The following is a 22,559-nucleotide window of genomic DNA, read 5'->3' as shown; positions in this document are numbered from 1 at the left end:
CCTTGAGTGGGACTCCCCACTTAGTGGGTATCCAATGAAAGTGGACCCAGAATCATCATACATTTAGTACCTCAATGCCCCCCTGGCATTAATATGACAGGTTTTAATCTGATGGGCAAGGATCTGCTCTTGTAAGAAATGATACAGGAAAATTTCCCCTAGCACCAACACCCATACTCAGTGTAAACAGAGCTCAATCAATTAAGGAAACAATCTATACAAAGCAGCAACTCCTGGGTTGCAGCTTGCAGTTGGACTATACGTGAATACTCTCATATCAACAGTATCTTACATTCTGTGTCATTGAATACATTATTAATGTCATCAATGCAATCACCTTTTACCTCAGGAAGACGATTGACAGTATTTTCCAATTTTGTTCCTTTGGTGTTTTGTTTAATGTTTGTTTGTTTTCTGTTTGATTAATGTTTGCTTTCTGTTGTTCTTTTTGGAAAAAAGAATTGCAGTCAGAAATCCTATGGAACATTTCTACTCTATGCTATAGGCTTGCTAGGATTTGGAATTGTGTGTTTTTTTAAAAAAATTCTACGTTCAGCTACAGAGAGGTGCCTTCAGAACCCCAGTAGCACTCACGGAGTTTCCAGGAGGAGGAGCTGACCTGACAGCAATGACTTTGCTTTGGGTTTTAATGGCAAATGATGTTAAACATCCTTTCTTGTGCTTTTTGGCCATGTATATATCTTCTTTTTGAAGTACTTACTTATGAAAATCAAAGAGTACTGCCTTCACTCTGGATTAAACTCCAACATAAAGGAAAAAAAAAACCTTCACAATTGGACCAATAAGTAACATTATGATAGCAAAGAAAGTATGGCAGTTAAGGGTTTTGTTTTACTTGGATCCCCAGTGAATGCCCATGAAAGCAGCAATCAATACATGAAATTATTGTACTGAGCAAAGTGGCTGCAAAAGAATTCTTTAAAGGGTTATAAAAGCACAGATGTCATTTTGAGGACAAAGATGCCTCTGACTCAAACCATATGTTCAATTGCCTCATTTGCATATGGAAATGGTCAATGAAAGAGGAAGACCAAAGAAGATTTGACGTATTCCAATTAGTCTTGGTAAAGAATATTTAATATACCAGAAGAATGAACCAATCTGTTTTGGAAGATGGATAGCCAGAGTGCTCATTAGAAGTGAGGATGGTAAGACTTTATCTCTAGCACTTTGGACAGGTTATCAGAAGAGGCCAATCCCTGGAGAAGGACATCATGTTTGGTACAGCAGAGGATCAGCAAACAAGAGGAACAACCTCCATGAGATGCGTTGACATGGTGGCTGCAAAAACAGGCCCAAACATACCTACCATTTTGAGGAGAACACAGAACGTGGCAATATTTTGTTTTGTTGATAGCACCTAACAACAATATATTTTATTTGGTGTAAAATTCATTTGGTCTATTTAAATCCTTTAGGGAGCTGTAGAGGTGTTGTGGTTAAGTGTTGGACTGCTAATTGCAAAGCCTACCATTTGAAACCACCAGGGCCAGTTCTACCTTCTCCTATAAGGTTTTTAATGAGTTGGAATTGGCTCATTGGCCATGAGTTTGGTTTTGCATCGAAATCCTTTGACCATATTTTAACTGAGTCAGTTTTTCTTTTCTTGTTAAGTAGCAGGGTTCCTTGTATACTTTTGGATATAAATTCCTTATCTGGTATACGGTTCCCCAAAATTGTCTCTCAGTCTGTAGGTTGTCTCTTCACTTTACTGATAAAAGTTCTTTGATATACAAAAGTGTGCTTATTTTGTCTTTCATAGGTTGTGCTTTGGTGTCTGAACTAAGAATCCATTATTGAAAGCTAGGTACCGAAACATGACCCTCTTTGTTTTCTTCTAAGAGCTTTGTGGTTGCAGGCCTTATAGTTTGATCTCTGATTCATTTTGAGTTCATTTTCATATTGAAAAAAACAAACAAACAAAACCCCAAACTCACTGCCAGGGAGTTGATTCTATCCTGTGCTACAGAGCTGCTATGAAGTATACAGTAGTATGGAAAGACCCCAATTGAGTGAAGCTAGGAAACCAGTGTCCGGAGAAGTTGTGAGAAAAGTGAAGCTTCCCACTAGACATTTGGCCCCATGCTCAGGAAACAGTCTAGTCTGTCCTATGGCTTGAGGGGAAGTCCTACTAGCGAGGCACAGAATCAGAGACCACTGTCAGCAAGTCAATTCCGACTCTCTACCAAAGGGTAGAACTGCCCCTATGGGTGTCCAAGATTGTACCTGTTTGCAGATGCAGAAAGCCTCATCTTTCAATCAGAGAGCTACTGGTGGTTTCAAACTGACCTTGTAAACAGCCTAAAGCATAATCAATTTGTCACTAGGGTCACGGGTCTTACGCTTATTCCTTTTCCTGTGGAAATCCAGGTGTTCCAGCAGTATTTATTAAAGTGATGATTCTTTTCCCATTTGATGGCTTTAGCATGCTTGTGGTAGTTACATAATCGGGCGTCAATTTGAGACTTGAGAGGATTAAGAGTAAAGGGATAGAGTCTAGTCTGTCAGTTGAGTCATAGCCAATGAGCCTTTTGTGTGGGCATGGCCTTCTCCTGAGGATTCTGGGAAATCCACTATTTCCTCCTTGGAGGCAGGAGCCCCCCCCCCCCTCTCTGCTCACTCCTGGGAGACATTGCAGCTGACAAGACTCACGGAACTACGCTAGTTCCCTGAGCTGGTGTAACCACATGGACCTTCCCTGATACAATCAGACCTCTGAAGCCGGAGAAGCCACTTAGAGATCCCTGTCAGCGCTGAGATGCTTACAATGCCACTGGATCCGAAGACTTTCTACCCACTACTCTGTGATTGTCCTGCATTCGGCCTCATTGCATGTGTTTCGTGAGTTTGAAGTGGACTTTATGTATTGGTATTGGACATATGGGCTAATATTGGACTTATGGGCTTGGACTGGACTGGGTTGGGATGCTTTCTTAATGTACTATCACCCTTTATATAAAACTCTCTCTTATACACATGTGAATGTCTATGAATTTGTTTCTCTAGTATACCCAGATTAATACAATACTTTTTAAAGTTCAATTGATTGTAGATGTGCTTACTTATCTCAGAACTCTAAATTTGATTCCATTAATCTACATGTTTATCATTATAATTGTACCATACTGTTTGGATCACTGAAACTATATGCTGTGAGTTTGGGCACTATTTACTGCTTTTTCATAATTTTCAAGAATGCTTTGTCTATTTGGGCCCTTTGAAACCTATATAAACGTGAGGGTTGGTATTCTCAGTTCTGCAGCAAAAGTTGTTGAGATTTTTATGTGTATGTTATTGATGCTATAGAATGCTTTAGTTAGTATTAACACCTTAACAATATTCAGTCTTGTTCATGAGTATGGAATGTTATTCCATTGATTAAAAATTTTAATTTCCTTCAGTAATATTTTATAGTTTTCTGTGTGAAAGTTTTTCACCTCTCTGATTAAATTTATTCCTAGGTATTTATCCTTTCAGTTGCTATTAGATATGGAATTGTTGCCTTAATTTCCTTGTGAGATTGCTCATTGCTGATATACCAAAATCTGAAAGATTTTTGTTTGTTGACCTTGCATCCTGTTACTTTGCTGAACTAATTTACTTGCTCTAAAGTAGCTTTTTCGTGGATTATTTGGGGTCTACTAGATGTAGTATTATATCATCTAAGAAAAGTAATCTGAGAAATTCCTGATTTATATATCTTTTCATTTCTTTTGGCTGGAACCCCTAGTAGAATATGGAACAGCAGCAATAGTGAGACTGGGCATCCTTGTCTTGTTCCTGACCCTCAAGGAAAAGCTCCCCGTTTTCCTCCAAAAGTATGATAACTGTGTTGCTGTATAAAAACATTTTTTTATTAAATGTCCTTTATCATCTTGAGGAACTCCTTTTCTATTGTTGTTTTGTTGAGTACATACTCGTCACAAGTTTTGCAATAAATCTCTACTAGTGACCACAATGACTACTATGTATTTCAGCCAGAGTGGCATAGTTCAAGGAGCCCTGGGGGAGCAGTGGGTCACACTGTGGGTTGATCACCATAGGTCAGCAGTTTGAATTCACCAAGCACTCCATGGAGGAAAGATTTTGTTCCCTTCTCCTTTACTTTTCTGTGTATTTTAAAAATATTTTCTTTGCAGTTACCCTGATGCTTATACTAAACAATTTGTTAGTAATTGATAACAATATAATTTCAGTAACATGCATAATCTCTGTACCTATATACTTCTTCCCCTCCTCTCCAATTATTCCATTATTATGGTCTTATAGCTTTAAGAATTGATATGCCCTGTAACATAAAATTATATTTATTTTAAGCACCTTTCATTATAAAATATTATAGATATAACAATTTGAATAACCAAGCCACCATGACTTAATATTTGCCAAGCCACTGCAGCCACCTCTCTAGTGTACTGGAGAGTGACACCCTGAACTGGGTTGTTGGTATTGGAGCCAGAGAGCAGGGGCCCTTCCTTGTGAATCAGAGTAGTTCCTGGGTGCCCCTCTGTTATTCTGGGCAGGGAAAATCAAAGACTGTCTGAAAAGTCTTCCCAGATCTGTGCTTTTGATTTTGGAGTCAGCGGTTAGTTGCTGTGAGTCAGAATTCACTTCATGGCCGCGGGTTTTTTGGTGAGTTCTACTCACACTGGCCGGTGGTAAACATCCCTTCACTGTTCTGTAAAAGGGGTGGGGCAGGAGCACTCTGAATGGTCTGCCTAGGAAATCTGCCTTTCATTTGTAACCAGAGTTTGAAAGGCCCCTTCCGGTGCAACGAGTTTGGTGTGGTGTGTCAGCTCCCAAGGGTTCCTCTGTCACCCAAGAGGGAAGTAACACCCAGACCATCTGCCGAGAAGGTTGGTTTGGTTCTTGAGGCTTGAGTTTAGTAGACCCTTGCCCATTCTCAGGACATCTGTGCGCCACTCACTGGGTACAGATGGCTGAGGATACGCGAATTTTGAGCTTTCTCCCACCGAGCTGGGCGGATGAAAGGTACAACCACGGGAAGCCATCTCCCGAGGGGATCGGATTTTTGTTTTCGAGGCAGAAGAAAGAAGTCCCCTTCCTGTGAGTGGTGGCTGCGAGTTATGAGTATCCCTCAGCTGCACTGCACGAGGGAAAGAAAAGACAGGAACCTTGAAAGAACCAATTTTCCAACCTTTTGATTTGCCTCATTAATTCCAATTCCTTGCTGTTTTTCATTAGCTACTATTTCAGACTTCCTCTTCCTGCCATTGATCGACCCCCTATGGATTTCTGAGACTGTAACTGTTTCCAGTAGGAGAAAGCCCAGTCTTTCTTCCACAGAGCGGCGGGGGGTGTGAGAATGCAGACCAAGCGTGTGAAGCCTAAGGCGTAACCACTACACCACCGGGTGGATATTAGATTCTAGTTCTTTTTATTGTTCTTTACAAAAGGAGAGTTGGGGTTCGGGATATGCTCATATGCTCTATTCCCAGATGTCTTCTCTGGAGGGTTTTCCCATGGTTGGTTTTTCAAAAGTGGACAGACTTGCCTCGACTTTTTTAACGTGCCTCCGAATTGATTTGAAACCTCCAGCCTTTCAATGAGCAGCAATTCATATTAAGCCTTTGCATTATTTAGTGGCTTCTAGACGTCAATAATTTCCTCTCTATTTGTGGGAAAGTTACTTATGAATAGTATCGTATGTAGGTTGTTTTGCATCTTTAAAACTGACCTTATTTCATTAATAAAATCTTTCAGATCTAAAATCACAATCCCCCTTTGTGAGTGCATTTCACTTTTTGCAGAAGAGAATGTTAAAAGGTGTGGAACAGAAGGCTAGGAAGTGGTGTAAGCAAGAGTGTAGAAGCAGGAAAAAGCAAAACAAAAGAATCATATTCTTGAATTGAATATGACGGTATTTGCATTTTAAGAAGCTTTTCTTTTTAAGAAATTGTAGAATGAATTGAATATTTTTTAGGTCAAGAATTATAAAAGATTATGGTATTGCCTGAGGAAGAAAACATTAGGTATTGATAGGGTGATTTGTAAAGTGGGATTTATAATTGAAAATTACTCTCTGTTGGGGCAAAACAATGGCGTTGAAATTCATGCAATCTCCTTGAATGATCAGATGCAATGCACAACCCTGCAGGCAAGCTTAAAAGACTATTACTTCTTGTTTAATAGGACTAGCTCAATTTCTCTGTTTGTTTGTTTTTTTTTAGCACTGTGGAATATATACCATACTAGCACCTTCTGGGTTCTTGGGTTTTTTTAGTTTTAATTCTTAGGCCTAGTGTAAGACTAATTAAGGAAGTTCTGACATGGTGTGGAAGTGGGGTGACCATCCTAGAATGTTCACCTTCAAAAGCTACAATTCCTTTTAACTGCATTCTCTCATCCCACATTGTAAGCCATTCCCATTAAAGTTTCAGAGAGGGACACAAATGAACAACTCCTCTCCTGATGTTGCTTCCACAGTGGGTCCACTACCACCAATTATTTGACTACTCTGAAAAGACATGGTAGTGCTTACAGAAAGCAGCTTGTTGCAATGACTTTCAACTGATAGGTACAAGGAATAGAACTCGAACAATTGCAGCTTATGCTTCCGCACCCACCCAATTCCCTGATCACTCCTACAAGTTACAACTTCTGGGGTCAGCGGGAAGGTTGTGATGCAGTTGTATAAGACGTCCTGGCAGTTGTGAATGGATACTACAATTGGGTTCAGATTTCCTTGGTGCTCAGCCATATGTCACCACCTTGCTCTTAGCACCAGCAGAGACACAGGAAGACCCGTATCTGCTTACTTAAAAGAGGACAAAGGGGAATCTGTATACTCAGAGTGGGGTCTAAGTGCTTTTGCAGTGGGGTTCCTGTCCAGGAGATGACAGGGCCATGGCAGTCAATCAGACCCAGAGAAAAAAATCAATGAGCACTCCAAAATGGCACTAAGGTTTTGTCAAGCATGCTAATCAAGCTGCAGGAGAACTGCTGCATAGAGAGACTACCCTTGCTACAGTCTGAGTGACTTGATCTTATCTAATGAAGGCTTTTTGTAAATAGCCAAGCTTTTTCTCTAGGTAGAATTTTTCCCCTCTAAGGCCTTCATTCCTCTGAGCCAGGAGTCAGCAAACTTTTGAGATGGAAGAGCCAATCCTGTGCCTCCTAACAATTTAAAACTTATTTGAGAGCCATAACTAATTTTTGCAAACAAATGAAATCACCATTATCTGAATAATATCATTTAAACATTTTCAATTTTACTTCAGAGCCACATGCCCATGCAGAAAGAGCCGCATCGGGCTCACAAGCCGCAGTTGGCTGACCCTTGCTCTGGGTAATACTAAGATTTTTTTTTTTTAAACAAGAACCAGAAAGCAGCAGCAACAACAACAAAAAACTTCTGGGATCAAACTGCTTGCTGCACAGGCCCAGGAAATTGAGAAATTAGTCAGCATGGCCAGTCCTCCTTTCTAAGCCAGCGCCTCTGGGGCAGATTCTCAGCCAGTCAACTGTGAGAGAGCAATTAATTTACATCCTCCCTTAGATCTACTGGGCAGCACACCTTTGACATGCATGAAAATCACTAGAGCTATGATTTAACTATGAACCCATTAAGATATCCTGAAGGAGAGCTCTGCATCTAGAAGAAAATTTTGTTTCCACAAATGCTTTTGGGTAGAATTTCCTAACTCAAATCCTCAGCATTCTACTTTAAAAGCTTTTCCTTTTCATAGAAATTATGTGTTATGAAAGAAGGTAGATCGTCTTTGGGTTGAAGTAATGGTATGATTAGCATTATTATTATTATTATTTTTCATTTCATTTCAACTTCCAGATTTGTTTCTATGTGCTATGCTGTGTAAAAATACTATACATTTGTTTCAAGGACATTGGCTTTCCAGGCTGAAGGACACGTCTACTAATTAACTCCTGTGTTAGAATAAATAGCTTGAAGGAATTCCCACACTCTCACAGCTCCTAAATACTCATAGATCACAGATCACCTAATTAATATTACAAGATGGCTGACTGTGTTTATTTTGGTAGGAATTCCTGTCTCTATGTTTGCACTTCTCCGTAGGTGTCTCTAGTTGGCTAATGGAGTTTCGAGAATTTTTCAAAACAAAATCCATGTTAGTTTTCCACCTGCAAATATCGGTATGTATGCACCTTTTATCAAGGGATTAGGGAGAGTGGAGAAAGAAGATGTAACACAATCAAATAGACAATGACATTTTGCAAATCCTCAAAGGTTGGCTTTGTATAGCACTTTCTATCGGGTTGGCTCGTCTGGCAACCTAATCATGCAGTGACTTGGACTGGATTGAACTGTTCACATACGTACATTTTGTCTCTCGCCGCTCTATGTTTGGCTCCTAGAGAGCAGCAGCAGTGACTTTTTTTGTTTTGTACAATGGTATAATCACTTGGGAAAACAGTTTGGAGCAGAAAAGAACATTAAGTAGAAACTAAGGAACTCTGAATAAGGTTTGTGAATGCAAAGGTTAATGTGCTCAGCCTGGAACCAAAAGGTGAAAGGTCAGAAGTTACCCAAAGGTACCTGACAAGGAGAGATGTGGTGATCTGCTTTGAAAGAATTCAGTCATTGCAGATCCTATGAAGTCCAGTCCTGTGACACACACGGAGTTGCCGTGAGTTAGAATGGACTCCATGGTGGCTACTATTGGTTACTTTACAGTAAGATTCTCTTGAGTTGTAACAAATGTACCATACTTATGTTGGATCTCCATAATAGGAAAAAAATGAGTGCAGAGAATGTGAAAACTCTATACTCCATTTGCCAATTTTTCTATCAATTTAAAACTCTTCTAAAAATAAAGTTTGTGCAGAAAAAGAGGTTGCTAAAAAGAGTTAAATGCATAGCTACATAAATTTAGCCACTTCATGTCTAGGTATTTAACCAAGAAAAGAAAATATATATGCATATAAACACATGGACATAAATGGTCATAGAACTTATATGTATAGTGGAGCCTGAACTGTAAACAACAATCACCCAAATGCACATCGGTAGGTGAATGGATAACACACTGTTGTATGCTCATGCAATGGACTACTACTTGACAAGCAAAAAAAATCCCCCCAAAACAGAATTATTTACGCATATGTCATAAATGATTATAAAATAATTATATTATGCAAAATAACCCATACTTTGAGAAAAAAGAGTGCATGCTGTATGATTCCATTGATCTAAAACTCTAAAAAAGACAAACTAATTGATGACAGAAAGAACAGTGGTTCTAGGAGGACAAGAGGGAGAGATTAGAAAGGGACAACAGGAAACTTGAGCATGAGCGACATGTTCACTGTCATGATTGTGGGAATCACAGGAGTATACATATATAAATCAGCACGTAAGAGATTATATACTTTAAATATGTGGTGTTTACGCTGGGTTGCTTATATTCAAATGAAACTGTTAATAAAAAAGTGTTACTAGCCAGACATGTATCGGGAAAGGTAGATAATTATCTTAGGTTGTTTTAATGACAGCACTTGATCATTGAAGTTTTCGGTAGTGGAAACTTTGCGTTAAGCTATCGATGTACCGATTTAGCTATTACCGGCCCGTCTCGTGACCAGTTTCTTTCACGGAGAATGAAGAGTGACTCTTAAGGTCTTTTATAGACCAATACATTAATGATATTCTCAAACATGTATCTTCTAAAATAGTTTAAATTCAGTTGCATACATTTCAATTAAACTTTAACTTTAAATTGACTAATAAAGTGTTACTGATTACCCAGAACACACCTTAAACCCAAACACAAAACTAATTACTGGCAAGTCAATTCCGACTCAAAGTGACCCTATAGGACAGAGTAGAACTGCCCCGTGGGATTTCCACGGTTGTAGTCTTTATGGAAGCCGACTGCTACCTCTTTCTCACTCACAGGGGCTGGTAGGTTCAAACTGCTCACTTGTCCATTATCAGCCAAGCATTTAACCATTGTGCCACCCAGGGTCCTCTGTTACTAATTAGGAGCCCTTAAAGGTCAACTAGGAATATCTTGGTGCTGCAAATAGTTGAAGTGGTCAGCTGAAAACAGAACGTTTGGAAGTTTGAGTCCACCAAACAGAAAGAGTTCAAAAGCAAGACCTGGTAATTAACTTCCTAAACGTCAGCCATTGACAACTCCATTGGAGCACAGCTCTACTCTGACACACACAAGGTCTCCATGAATTGGAATCAATTGAAGGCAGATGATATTGATTAACTGGTTAAAGGTCAAATTAGAATTACCTGTTGTTAATGTGTGCCATCAAATTAATTGTAACTCTTTATCAACCCCTAAGCACAACAGAATGAAGACTCCATGATCCTGCACTGTCCTTACAGTCATTGCTGTACGCGAGCAGCCAAGTGTGGCAGCCTTTGTGAACCCATCTCTAGGTCTTCCTCTTTTTCTCCTGGTCCTCCACCAAGAATGGTGCTCTTCGTCAGAGACTGATGAATCCAGATAACATGTCCAAAGTACACAAGATAAAATCTGACCATCCTTGCTTGTATGGAACATTCTGGCTGTACTTTCTCTAAGATACATTTGTTTGTCCTGCTGGCTGTCCATAGTCAAGATTCTTTGACAGCACCATAATTCACATGCTTTCATTCTCTTTGGTATTCTTTATTCATTATCGAGCTTTCACATGCATATGAGGTCTGAAAATCCCCTGGCTTGGGTCTAGCTTACCTTAAATCCTTAAAGTGATATCTTTGCTTTTTAAACTATTTCAAGAGTTCTTTTGCAGCTGATTGGTCTGACGCAGTATGTTTGATTTCTTGACTGTTGCTTTCATGGATGTTAATTGAGGATGCTAACATAAGGAAATATTTGACAGCTTCTGTTTTTTCTCAGCTTATCATGCTGTTGCTTACTAATACAATTATGAAGATTTTTTTCTTTGTGCTGTGATAGAATGTATATTGAATGCTATAATCCTTGATCTTCATCAGTAAGTGGTTCAAGTCCTCTTCATTTTTAGCAAGCAAGGTTATATCACTTGCATATTGCAGGCTGTTTAGGAGCGTCAGATCCTGATGCCGCAGTCTTCCTGATAAAGTGAAAGCTTCTCAGTATATAGAGGGGATGAATATGGTTAAAGGATACAACTCTAATACTCAGATTTCCTGATTTTAAGCCATGTTGTATGTCCTAGTTATGTTTGAATAACTATCTTGGTCTATGTATGAGTATTGCATGAGTACAGTGAAGTGTTCTGTAATTTCTATTCTAGTCAATATTTTCCAAAATATTGGAAATTTTTGTGATCCACTTAGTCACACAAAAATTTGTTGTGATCCACTTAGTCAAATGCCTTGCCATAGTCAATAAAACATAAGTCAACATAATCCTAGTATTTTCTGCTTTCAGCCAAGATCCATTTAGCATCTTGTCCTATTTCCTTTTCTGAATCTATAGATATACTGCTGCAACCTTTTAAAAATTATCTTTTAAGAACTAGAGAAAGGTTGTGTTTCATTATTGCTACACTGAACCCTGAGTGACCCATCTCCTCCCCACTACCCCTCTGCAAGGAATGTCCAGTTGTCTACAGATGGGCATTGCGTCCCCATCAAGCGCTCCCCTCAATCACGATGATATGATTCCCCTCTCCCCACGCCCTTTGATGCTTGAAACCTGGTCCCCTAGGCCCCTCATGATCACACATGTTGGTGCGCTGCTTCCATGTGGGCTTTGTTGCTTCTGGGCTAGATGGACGCTTGTTTATTTTCAAGCCCAAATGCTTCCTCCACCCAACTATCATGATCCCAATTCTACCTTGCAAACCTGGTTAGACCAGAGGATGCACAGCGGTACAGATGGGAATTGGAAACACAGGGAATCTAGGACAGATGAGCCCCTCAGGACCAGCGGTGAGAGTGGCAATACTGGGTGGGGGGGGCCTAGAAAGGGGGAATTGATCACAGGGATCTACATGGAACCTCCTTTCTGGGGGAGGGACAGTGGAGAAGTGGGTGAGGGGAGACGCCGGGCAGTGTAAGATAAAATAATAATTTATGAATTATTAACGGTTCGTGAGGGAGGGGGGAGCGGGGAGCGAGGGGGAGGTGAAAAAAGAAAATGAGGAGCTGATTCCAGGAACCCAAGCGGAAAGCAAATTTTGAGAATGGTGAGGGCAACAAATGTTTAAGTGTGCTGTGCACAATTGATGTATGTATGGATTGTGATAAGAGTTGTATGAGCCCCAATAAAATGATTAAAAAAAATTATCTTTAGCACAATTTTAGTTGGGTGTGATATTAATGCTGTTATTTGGTAATTTCCACATTCTGTTAGATCTCCTTTCCTAGGAATAGACACAAACACACAAAAAATCTCTTCCTGTTGGTGACAGCCACATGTATAGTTGCAGTTTCTGTTCTTAAAAATAAAAGATCTTTTCAATGAAAAGGTTATTGGTTTACTATCGTGATCTCTGGCGTCATTTCTATATTGATATTTTTCCTTTTTGTTTTCCAGCTTTTCATTCCAATAACTAATTATCAATGCCTATTGATTGCCTGGTTGATCAATTGCAGACTGCCAAAGTTGGTATAAATCTTCAATTTCCTCAACTTTGGCATTAGTGGTTGGTGTATAAATTTGAATAATAGTTGTATTAACCAGTCTTAATTTCATTTTTTTATTGTTCATTGCAAAGGTATAAAAATACAATTGATTTTTATATATTGATTTTGCAACCTACAATTTTGTATAATAATACTTCAATAATACTTATTTTGTGAATTCAAAGTTTTATGTCTATGATCATGTTATTTGCAAATAAATATAGTTCTACTTATTTCTTTCAATCCATCCATTTTTCGTACCTGATTGCCAGTTTAATAGAGGTGTTGGAAGGGAGCAGATTTCCTGCCGTATTGCTTTTGTATGGGGAGAATATGCAGTTTTCACCATTAATTATTAACTGTGGGGGTTTTTTTGGTAGATGCTCTTTATTCAATTAATTTAATAGAAGTTTCCAAGGACTCAAGTAGAAAGAAAATGCTTTAGAAATGATGCTGTCAACAAATGTACAAGTGTGTTTAATACAATTGAATTATGGATTGTTATAAGATCTGGAAGAACCCCCCAATAAAATGATTAATCCCCGTCCACCCCCAAAAGAAGATTCATCCTATTTCTATTTGTTGGCCATTTTATTGTCTAAAGGTATTTTGAAGAGGTGGTTTGAATTCACATATTTGTGAATTTTCCAAACTTATTTCTGTTACTGATTTTTCCTTTTCACTTGAAGAACACACTTTGTGTTATTTGTAGCCATTCAAATGTATTGAGATTTGTTTCGTGGACTGGCATGTGCTCTCCTAGAGATGGTTTTTTGTGCCCTTGAGAAGACGGCATTTTCCTGTTGCTACATGAAGTGTAGGCTGTTAGAGTCAATGAGGAATAATTTTTTCAAGTCTGCTATTCATCTACCTTGTTATTCTATCCATTACAGAGTGGGAGATTGACGGCTCTGAGTAGAATGCTTGAATTGTCCATTTCCCCCTTCATTTCTGTCCATTTTTTTTCATGCATTCTGGTGTTCTAGTGGCAGGTGCCTATACTATAATTGTTATATCTTCCTGGTGGGGTGGTTCTTTAATCATTGTAAAGTACTTGTTTTCTTAACTTCTTTTTGTAAACATTATTTTGTCTTAAATTCTGTTTTGTCTGTGTCGCGAGTCTGAAATGAAAGTTCTGGCCTGATGTGCTGCCTTGACACAATCAATGATCTCCAATAGCTTCGCCGCAGGTTTTCCTCCCCACTCTGCTCCATTGGTTCAGGTCCTTTGGTCAAACAATTCTCCTGATCAAATGGGCCAGGTGCAGTTTCTGCACTACTTATGCATGAGTAGTGGGCTTCAATTTCCTGTCAGCCCACAAAATCATTCAGACAAATCAATTACACTCTCCCATGGGAACCAAGGGGTCACCTTCTCTTTTATTTTCAAGGCATGCCTACCCCTGCTCCTTCTGGTTCATTCTGCTCCTGAGAGCAACCCCTGTGTGGACCTGCATGATACGGAGTATTCTCCTCTACTGGGCTGTTAGTATATGTAGCTAATAAACACTTGTCTCTCATATCTGTCCAGTGCTGACTGTCATGTGTTCAACCATTCCCATAGTCCTAAGGAGAAGATTCCTCCTTCATCAACAGAGGAAAAAGAACAGGTGATCAAACGGTCTGATGTTAGAATAGCAATTCCAATTTTCATTTAATTTACTATTTGTATGTGTCTTTTCTGTCTTTTTGCTTTCAATCTATCCGTATGTTTTCATCTAAGATAGTATGTAGTTCAACTGTATTTGTTAATTCAGCTGGACAGTCTCTCCATTTTGACTGGATTCCTTCCTCTATTCACACATAATTATTGGTATAGTAAATTTATGCCTGCCATTTTACTTTCCATATATATGAAAGGACTTCCAAAATCTTTATGGAAAAATTCCATTGTCTTTTAATTCCATCTTTGCATAAACTTTTGAAGCCCCTTGTATGTTCCATACCTTTTAGCTTATTGTATTTCTCTCAATATTCAGTGAATATTTTATAATGTAGAATTAAATTTCTTAAGTATTTTTTCACTACATTTTAAATTATTCCATAATGGTTCTCTAGCACTTACCATATGCATCTTAGATTATCAGGATTAGCTTCAGATTTGTCCTAATTTATTCTAGTGGGATATAAAATATTCCTATTTATGCTTTATTACCGTTTTCTCTTTTATGGTTCTGTTGTTTACATCTATAACTTATCAATCCAACCATATATTGTTTTGTCACTTTATATAATTTTATGTATTTTAAAGTAGCTAAAAGAAGAAAGGGTACCAAGTAAATATTTACAGGTTTTATTATATTAGCCATCTTATTTCTGAATCTCTTCATTTGTTCCATTTAGATCAATTTCCTTAGCTCTATATAGCTTTACTCTTACACCATCATCTTTGCACTGTTCTTGGCAAATATGTTACATTTCTGTTACGCATTCAACCACGTAATTATATACATACTCTTTACTATAATTTCTTTGTAAATCAATTAAGAACTGAAAGAAAAAGAAATGTTCATTCACACTATCTTTTATAATCACCTTTACTGATGGTAGTGTGTGTGTGTGTGTGTGTGTGTGTGTGTGTATTTGAATTACTGTTTGGGGTCATTTGTTTTCAGATTGATGAACTTCCTTTAGTATTTCCTGTAAGGTAACAAATTCTCCCACTTTTTGTTTATTTGGAAACATTTTTACTTTGCCTTCATCTTTTGTTAAGATCTCTTGGTTGATAGGCTTTGCTTTTGCCTTTGTGCTTTTGGAATATTTTTTTCCCACTGCTTTCTGGCCTTCGTGGTTTCTGATGAGAAACTAGTCATTACTCTTACTGGGATTCTCCCTTACGTTACAAGTCATTTTTCTTTTGCTGATTTCAAGACGTTCTCCTTCTCTTGGGCTTTGAACATTATTACTATGTTATGCCTATTTATGGATTTCCTTTCAGTCATTCTATCTGGAGTTTGTTGAGCTTTCTGACTGTGTCATTTCATGTTTTTGTTTTCTAATTTTCAGAAAACGTTCTAAATTTTTTCCTAATAAAGACTAAAGCATTACTTTTTAGATTTTTTTCTCTACTCCTTTTGCTTTTCTGGTACAGTAGTTGCTTTATATAAATAGATTTGTAACACTCTGAAAACTGTATATTTTCCTACTTTGTTTACACTTCTTTTCTAGGAGTAAGCCAGCAGAGTTAGTGGAGAAGCAATGACTTAGTCATCCTTTGCATGAGGGGGCTTCAAAAAGTTCATGGAAAAGTTTTCTTAAAAGATAATGGAACTTCTTGAGTGTGTAGAAATGAAAAGATGTTACATAGGATTAAAAGAAGAAATAACTGCAGAAAAAAGTCAAGAGAGTTAAAAGAGGTCTAGAGGGGAGTTAAAGGAAAGGATCAGTCGTATTCAGGATGAGACGTACTACTGGGAAAAATAAACGCCATTCAATAAGAGTCAACAGTTTATTTAGGCTGAGTGTCCATGAACTCCTGCCACCACAGCTTTGCACCTATGACTTCTGAAGGTTGCTTGTGCTTAAGTAATAAATGAGCATTTGTCCAGTGCTCTGAAGACTCATCTGCATAGTTTGTAACTTTCCTGTGACTGAGTGAGGTAGTAAGAGCCTATACATCGGATCCACCACTTGACATTTTGTTGTGCTGTGGTAGCTTTCTTGTTGTTGTGATGCTGGAAACTACACCACCGGTTTTGCAAGTATCAGCAGGGTCACCCATTATGGGCAGGTTTCAGTGGGGTTTTCAGGCTGAGATGAAAACTTCAGAAATAACAGTGGGGTTTGGTCTCACAGTGTCAGGAACTGAGAACCTCAGGTTGTAAAGCATTGAAAATACAACTAAGGAAGAGCTGCCTTCTCTGAATAGAGTAAGGCTTAATGTTGTGGATAGAGAGAAGCTTCCTTTTCAGATGTAACACAACCCAGAGTGAACAGAAATAGTCACAAACATCAATTAATAATCAGAATATATGAAGTATGAATCTAGTTAGATTAGGAGTCCTCAAAAATGAAATAGAACACATAAAATTGATATAATTGATAATTGATAGCTGAAATCGGTTTAGCTCATTTTTTATCTTGTACTCATTGTGATTTGTGTAATCATTTTTTTAAATTGTGTCAAAATATACATGCTATTGGTAATTGACAAAATATCAAGATGCAATGATAATTACTGCTGACTGGAATGTAAAGGTTAAAACAAAGAAGGATCAGTAACTGGAAAATACCACCTCGGTGATTAAAAATAACTAACTCCAGGGATTGCAGATACCTTGTTTCAAGAACATAAATCGAAACTATATACCTGGACCTTGCTGTGTGAAACATACAAGAATAAAAACTACTACATGTGTGGAAACACAGAATGTCAAAGCTCAATAACATTAATCAGAACAAGATCATTGGCAGACTATGGAACAGATCAGTAATTGCTCACATGCAAGTTCACATTTAAGCTGAAGAAATTCAAAACCAGTCTACCAGTACCAAATGAGGAATTGGAGTATACCCTACCTAAATTTGGAGAAATTTGAAGCATTGAATAAGACCAGCCGAGTTGTGAAATGACATCAAAGATACCATGTATGAAGTAACCAAAAGGTGATTCCAAAGTCGGAAAATAATGAAAAGACCAAAGTAGACGTAAGAAGAGAGTGGTACTCATTCTTCAATGTAGAATAGCTAAAGTGAAGGGAAGAAATGATGAGGGGAAGAGTTGAACAGAAAATTTCAAAGGGTACTTGTGAAGGCAAAGTAAAGTTTTAGAATGAAATGTGCAAAGATTTGGAGCTAGACAACCAAATAGGTAGAACACACTTAGCATTTTGTATGCTGAATGAACTGAAGAAACAAGTTATGCGTCATGCTGCATGATTCAAGGATTCTATGGCAAACTATTGAATGGTGCAGGATGCATCAAAAGAAGATGGAAGGAATATAGAGAGTCACTGTACCAAAAAGAATTCAGACACTTTGGGAAATGGCATATGATCAAAAACGAATGATGTTGAAAGAAGTGCAAAGTGCACTGAAGTTATTGCAAAAAAAATTAGGGAGGGAGTGGCTCCAGATATTGATGGAATACCAAATAAAATGTTTCAAAAACTGATGCAACTAATGCTGAAAGCACTCACATATATATGCCATGAAATTTGGGAGACCTGGCCAGATCTCTTCCTGCCTAGAAAAGATCCATATTTGTGATGCTTATATGATCCAACATAATATGGAAATTATTGAACAATAGCATTAGTATAAAACACATGTAAAGTTTTTCTTAATATAATTAAAATGGTTGCAATAGTACATTGACAGGTAAGTGCAAGGAACTCAAGCATAATGCAGAAATGGACATGAAACAAGGATGCCATTGTCGATGTCAGAGAGATCTTGGCTGAAAGAGAATACCATAAAGATATTTACTTGTGTTTTATTTATTATGCAAATGCATTTGACTGTAGCTCATAATTGATCAAGGATAACATTGCAAAAAACAATAGGATTCTAGAACATTTCATTGTGCTCACTCAGAAACTGTGCCAAGAGGCAGTCCTTCAAAGAGAACAAGGGGCTACCACATAGTTTAAATTCAGGAAAGGTGTGTGGCAGGGTTATATCCTTTTATCACACTTACTCAATCTGCACACAGATAAAGTCTGAGTATCTGAGACTCGATGTATAAGAATGTGACATTAAGATTTCAGGAAAATTCATTAATAACCAGCAATATGCAGATGATACAACCTTGCTTGAGGAAAGTGAAAAGAATTTGAAGCCTTTACTGGTAAAGATAAAAGATTACAGTCTTTAGCATGGATTGCACCTCCACATAAAATAAAAAACAAAAAATCCCCACAAGTGGACCAGGAAACAATAAAATCAAGCAGAAAATATCGACATCAAGAATTTAATTTTACTTGCATCCAAAATCATCGGCCATAGAAACACAGTCAAGAAATCAAGTGACATGTTGCATTGGGCAAATCATCTGCAAAAGACTTCTCTAAAACATTAAAATACCACATGGTATTTTGAATCACCTCATATGAACAGAAAAGCTGATCAATGAATAAGGAAGACCAAAGAAGTATTGGTGCCTTTGAATTATGGCATTGGTGAACAACCTTGAATGGACCATGGACTACCAGAAGAACAAATGAGTCTGTCTTGGAAGAAGTACAGCAAGGATGTACCTTAGAAGGGAGGATGGTGAAATTTAGTCTCCTGTACTTTGGACATGCTATTAAGAAACACCAGGATCTAGAGAAAGATATACATGGTAAATTAAAGGATCTATGATATCCAGGAGCTGGATTGACACAGTGGCTGCAACATTGGCTCAAACAAAAGAATGATGGTGAGGATGGCACAGGATTGGCAGTATTTAGTTACATTGTGCATATGTGTATGTCACCCATCCCACCTCCACTGCGTTGGATTCTGACTCACAATGACCCTATATAGGGTTTTCCATGCTATACATCTTTATGGAGCCGAATAGCTTTGTTTCATCTTTCTCCCATGGAGTGACTGATGGATTGAATTGCTGACTTTGCAATTAGCGGTCCAAGCAAGGTTTACCTGACAGAACCCCCATGGCCACTCCACGTCAGAACCAACTTGATGGCACCCAACATCAACATGCTTTGGAAACTCAAAGGAGTTGCCATAAACAACCTTGTAGGGATATTACATGTTGATGGAACATGAGGAAAACCTCCAAATAGTGGGAGGATATATACTCATACATATTTGTATTTACAAAGTCAGGCATTTTCACTCACTTGACCAGATCAGCTTTGACATCATGGAATGATTTGAAGTTGGGATTAAAGTCCTGTGTAGTGGTGCTTCTAGGACATTCTGTTTGCTGCAAAGACGGCAAAGACAAATAAGAAAGTCAAGACCTGTACCTTATTTCACCTTCTCTAATGTGACCTGCCAGTTCTTCAATAAACTTCTCCCCTTTCATCCAGTAGATCATTGGCCCAGATTCTCCACTGAATCCAAAGAATGCTTTGCAGGGTATGTTCAGGGGCTGACCTGAGAATGAGAGAGGAAAACAAATGAGCGAGTGGCTCCTGGTTATCACTGCAAGACAGGAAGAAGCCATTTAATATGTGAAGGAAAACGCTGAAGTGACCCATTTTTCAACTCTTCTTCAAATAATTTTTGTATTGTACATGAGAATAATTTAAAATAATTATGAAGGCTTCTGGGACATTTTAAAATTTAAGGTGCTTTTGAAAAATCAAAAAAAGTATAGAAAGTTCTTGCATTTTTTTTTTTTTTAGTTCTTGCATTTTTATAAATGCTTATTGTCCTGCTTCTTTCCAAGGAATGAATATGGAAAGATCAAACAGACAGAACCACTTTTTCTTTTTCTTTTGAGAGTATTAATTATTTTACACTTGGACTTGTCTTTATAACTACTATTAAAATATATGTTTATTTTTTATTGGTGAAAAGACATCATATCATAATAGGCTTTCCAGGATTATTGATAACAGAAAAGTTGTATGACATAAACCAAAGGGAGGTTTTTTAAATTATACACATACAAGAAACCCTCAAGTCAACCAAGTTACATTCTTTGCTACCCACAGTGCTTAACTAATTAGAGGCAAGACTGCTTTTTATTATGAATGCTTGTGATTATATATAGCTACCACTTTTGTTTAATTGTAAATTCATCAAATATAGAATATTTTACTGACATTGATACTATTTTCTTCTTCTTAAAAAGTTCAGTGAGAGTAGAATGGTAGAGAGAAAACCATCTTGATAGTTTTTATACCTACAAAGATCTTGGCATTCATCTTTTATGATGTAGCATATCATTTTCTTCATAGCATGCCATTTGTGCCATGGCTGGAACACTACCCATTGCTGTCAAGTCCATTCTTTCTGATGGTGACCCCATGTGTTTCAGTGTAAAACTGTGCTCTATAGGGTGATAAAGGCTATGACCTTTTGGAAGCAGATCGCCGGGCTTTTCTTCCAAGGTCTTTCTTTGTGGGTCTAATCTGCCAAACTTTGAGTTAGTAGCTCTAGACTAACTGTTTGTACCAACCGGGGAACTCCTGGCTGCAGCACTAGATAATAGGAATGCATAAATAATGTGTCTTTATAGAGTACATAGTGGACATGCTCCCTCTATTGCTGTACAAATTCAAAGTCATGTCATGATGCATCAAACCATGAGGACAACGTGGCCACATGGAAGGATGCATGAAAAGAGAGATCTACAGGGCTGGCTCCAACCCGAGCCAAAGTGACCCCCTCCCTGGAAGTGGATGTGGTGGAGAGCAGAAATGAACCTACAGGTTGGGGAGAGGGGACACCATGCCACAACCACATGGAGGCAGGCCGCGAGGAAGAGAAAGAAAGCCGGACTGGACCCCATGTCGGCACACCAGGCTCCGAGGATGATGTCCCTGTGGGGAGCTAATGGGACACAGGGGACTGAGCAAACGACAACAGCACATGTCATGCTGTCCCCTTACTGGAGCAGACTGCGACAGAGGACATTTCTGGGGTGACATGGTGGGGAAGCAGCATGGTGTGAACCCCCCAAAATGGAGCAAATCAAGAAGGGAGCATACCTGGATAAACAATCTGGTGGAGACAGCAACAGAACTGAAGGGGGGACAAGGGGTGGTGGTGGAGAAGTGGTGTTAACAAACTAAGGGACAAGGGAGCAACAAGTGAACCAAAATCAGTGGTGAGGAGGGTGTAAAAGGCCTGGTAGGGCTTAAGCAAGGGTAATGTAACCAAGAGGAAATACTGAAACCCAAATGAAGGCTGAGCATGATAGTGGGACAATAGGAAAGTAAAAAGAAATAGAGGAAAGAACTAGAAGGTAAATGGCATTTGTGGAGGTCTAGATGCAGGTATGTACATATGTAAATATACTTATTTATGATGATGGGAAAATAGATCTATGTGCATACATTTATAGGTTTAGTATTAAGGTAGCAGATGGACATTGGGCTCCACTCAAGTACTGTCCAGGAGTCAGGAAATGTGAATCTTAGTTTGGGAACATCAAGGATGATCAGATGATCTTGCCCAGAGCAGATTTCCTAACCTTAGGAACCTTACTTCTCATATTTGTCATAATGATGCTAAAATATTTGCTAACTGATGTGCCACGTCCAAAATTTAGCCCAGTGTCCATGGAAAGAGAAGTCAAATGTGAGGAACTATCTGATGTGGCTACTGAAATAGATTCATGTTCATTTTGGTCCTGTCAACCTCATGCTGTTCCCTTATTTAGGAGCCCTGGTTGTGTAGTGGTTTATGAGTTGTGCTCCTAGCCTCAAGGTCAGCAGTTGAAACCCATCAGCCATTCCACAAGAGAACGATGAGGCTGTCTGCTCCTAATAAGATTTAATCGCAGAATGCCAAGGGGGAGGAGGGGCGTTCTACTCTGGCCGATAGGGTCACGATGGGTCAGATCGACTGGCTGTCGGTGCATTATGAGACAATATCCTTGTTTTTATCAATGACAGCATCTGCCCTCCCTTGGCACGCCACACTGGGTATTGACTATTGCAGCAATTTCTTCTGGGATTTTTTGTTGCTTGTTTGTTTGTTTGTTGTACTCCTCCTTCAGTCACATTCTTGTTCATTAAACTAAAGAGGCAAAAGTATTTCAGTGATCTAATATCTATCTTTTTTTGAATTGACAGCCTTTGTCAATAGTCAAAACAAGACAATTAAACAATCATCACACACAATCCTCTTGAGGAAAGTCTCCAAATGATCAGCTCTTGCACTAGATACTCTTTTTGCTATCAAGCCCAGTGAGAGGGTAGGCATGTCCTCTTACAGAAGGCATGGGCAGACTCTTGGCATTGCTTGGGCTAGTAACCTGAAAATGAAACTATTCAAGCATCTCGAAAGTCTGGCTTGTATGAAAACTCTGCCCTATCATTTGAATCCGTGTTACTTTGCCTGCA

The 22,559-nt window shown here is 38.5% G+C and overlaps 1 protein-coding gene across 1 annotated transcript in view; it reads right to left on the bottom strand.

Annotated features, from left to right (window-relative positions):
* IL1RAPL2 (interleukin 1 receptor accessory protein like 2) overlaps positions 1 to 22,559 on the bottom strand; it is a 1,497,587-nt gene that overhangs the window by 39,655 nt on the left and 1,435,373 nt on the right. Inside the window, exon 7 of the mRNA XM_004710023.2 lies at positions 19,509 to 19,638. Within this exon, the coding sequence (XP_004710080.1) occupies positions 19,509 to 19,638 (130 nt within the window). The remainder of the gene's footprint in view (positions 1 to 19,508; positions 19,639 to 22,559) is intronic.

The sequence above is a fragment of the Echinops telfairi genome, unplaced genomic scaffold (assembly GCF_000313985.2).
Source record: "Echinops telfairi isolate 266 unplaced genomic scaffold, ASM31398v2 ScPeMD7_7427;HRSCAF=8465, whole genome shotgun sequence".
NCBI lineage: Eukaryota > Metazoa > Chordata > Mammalia > Afrosoricida > Tenrecidae > Echinops > Echinops telfairi.
Note: the sequence above shows the minus strand (reverse complement) of the source record. Positions and strands in the feature narration are given on the sequence as shown.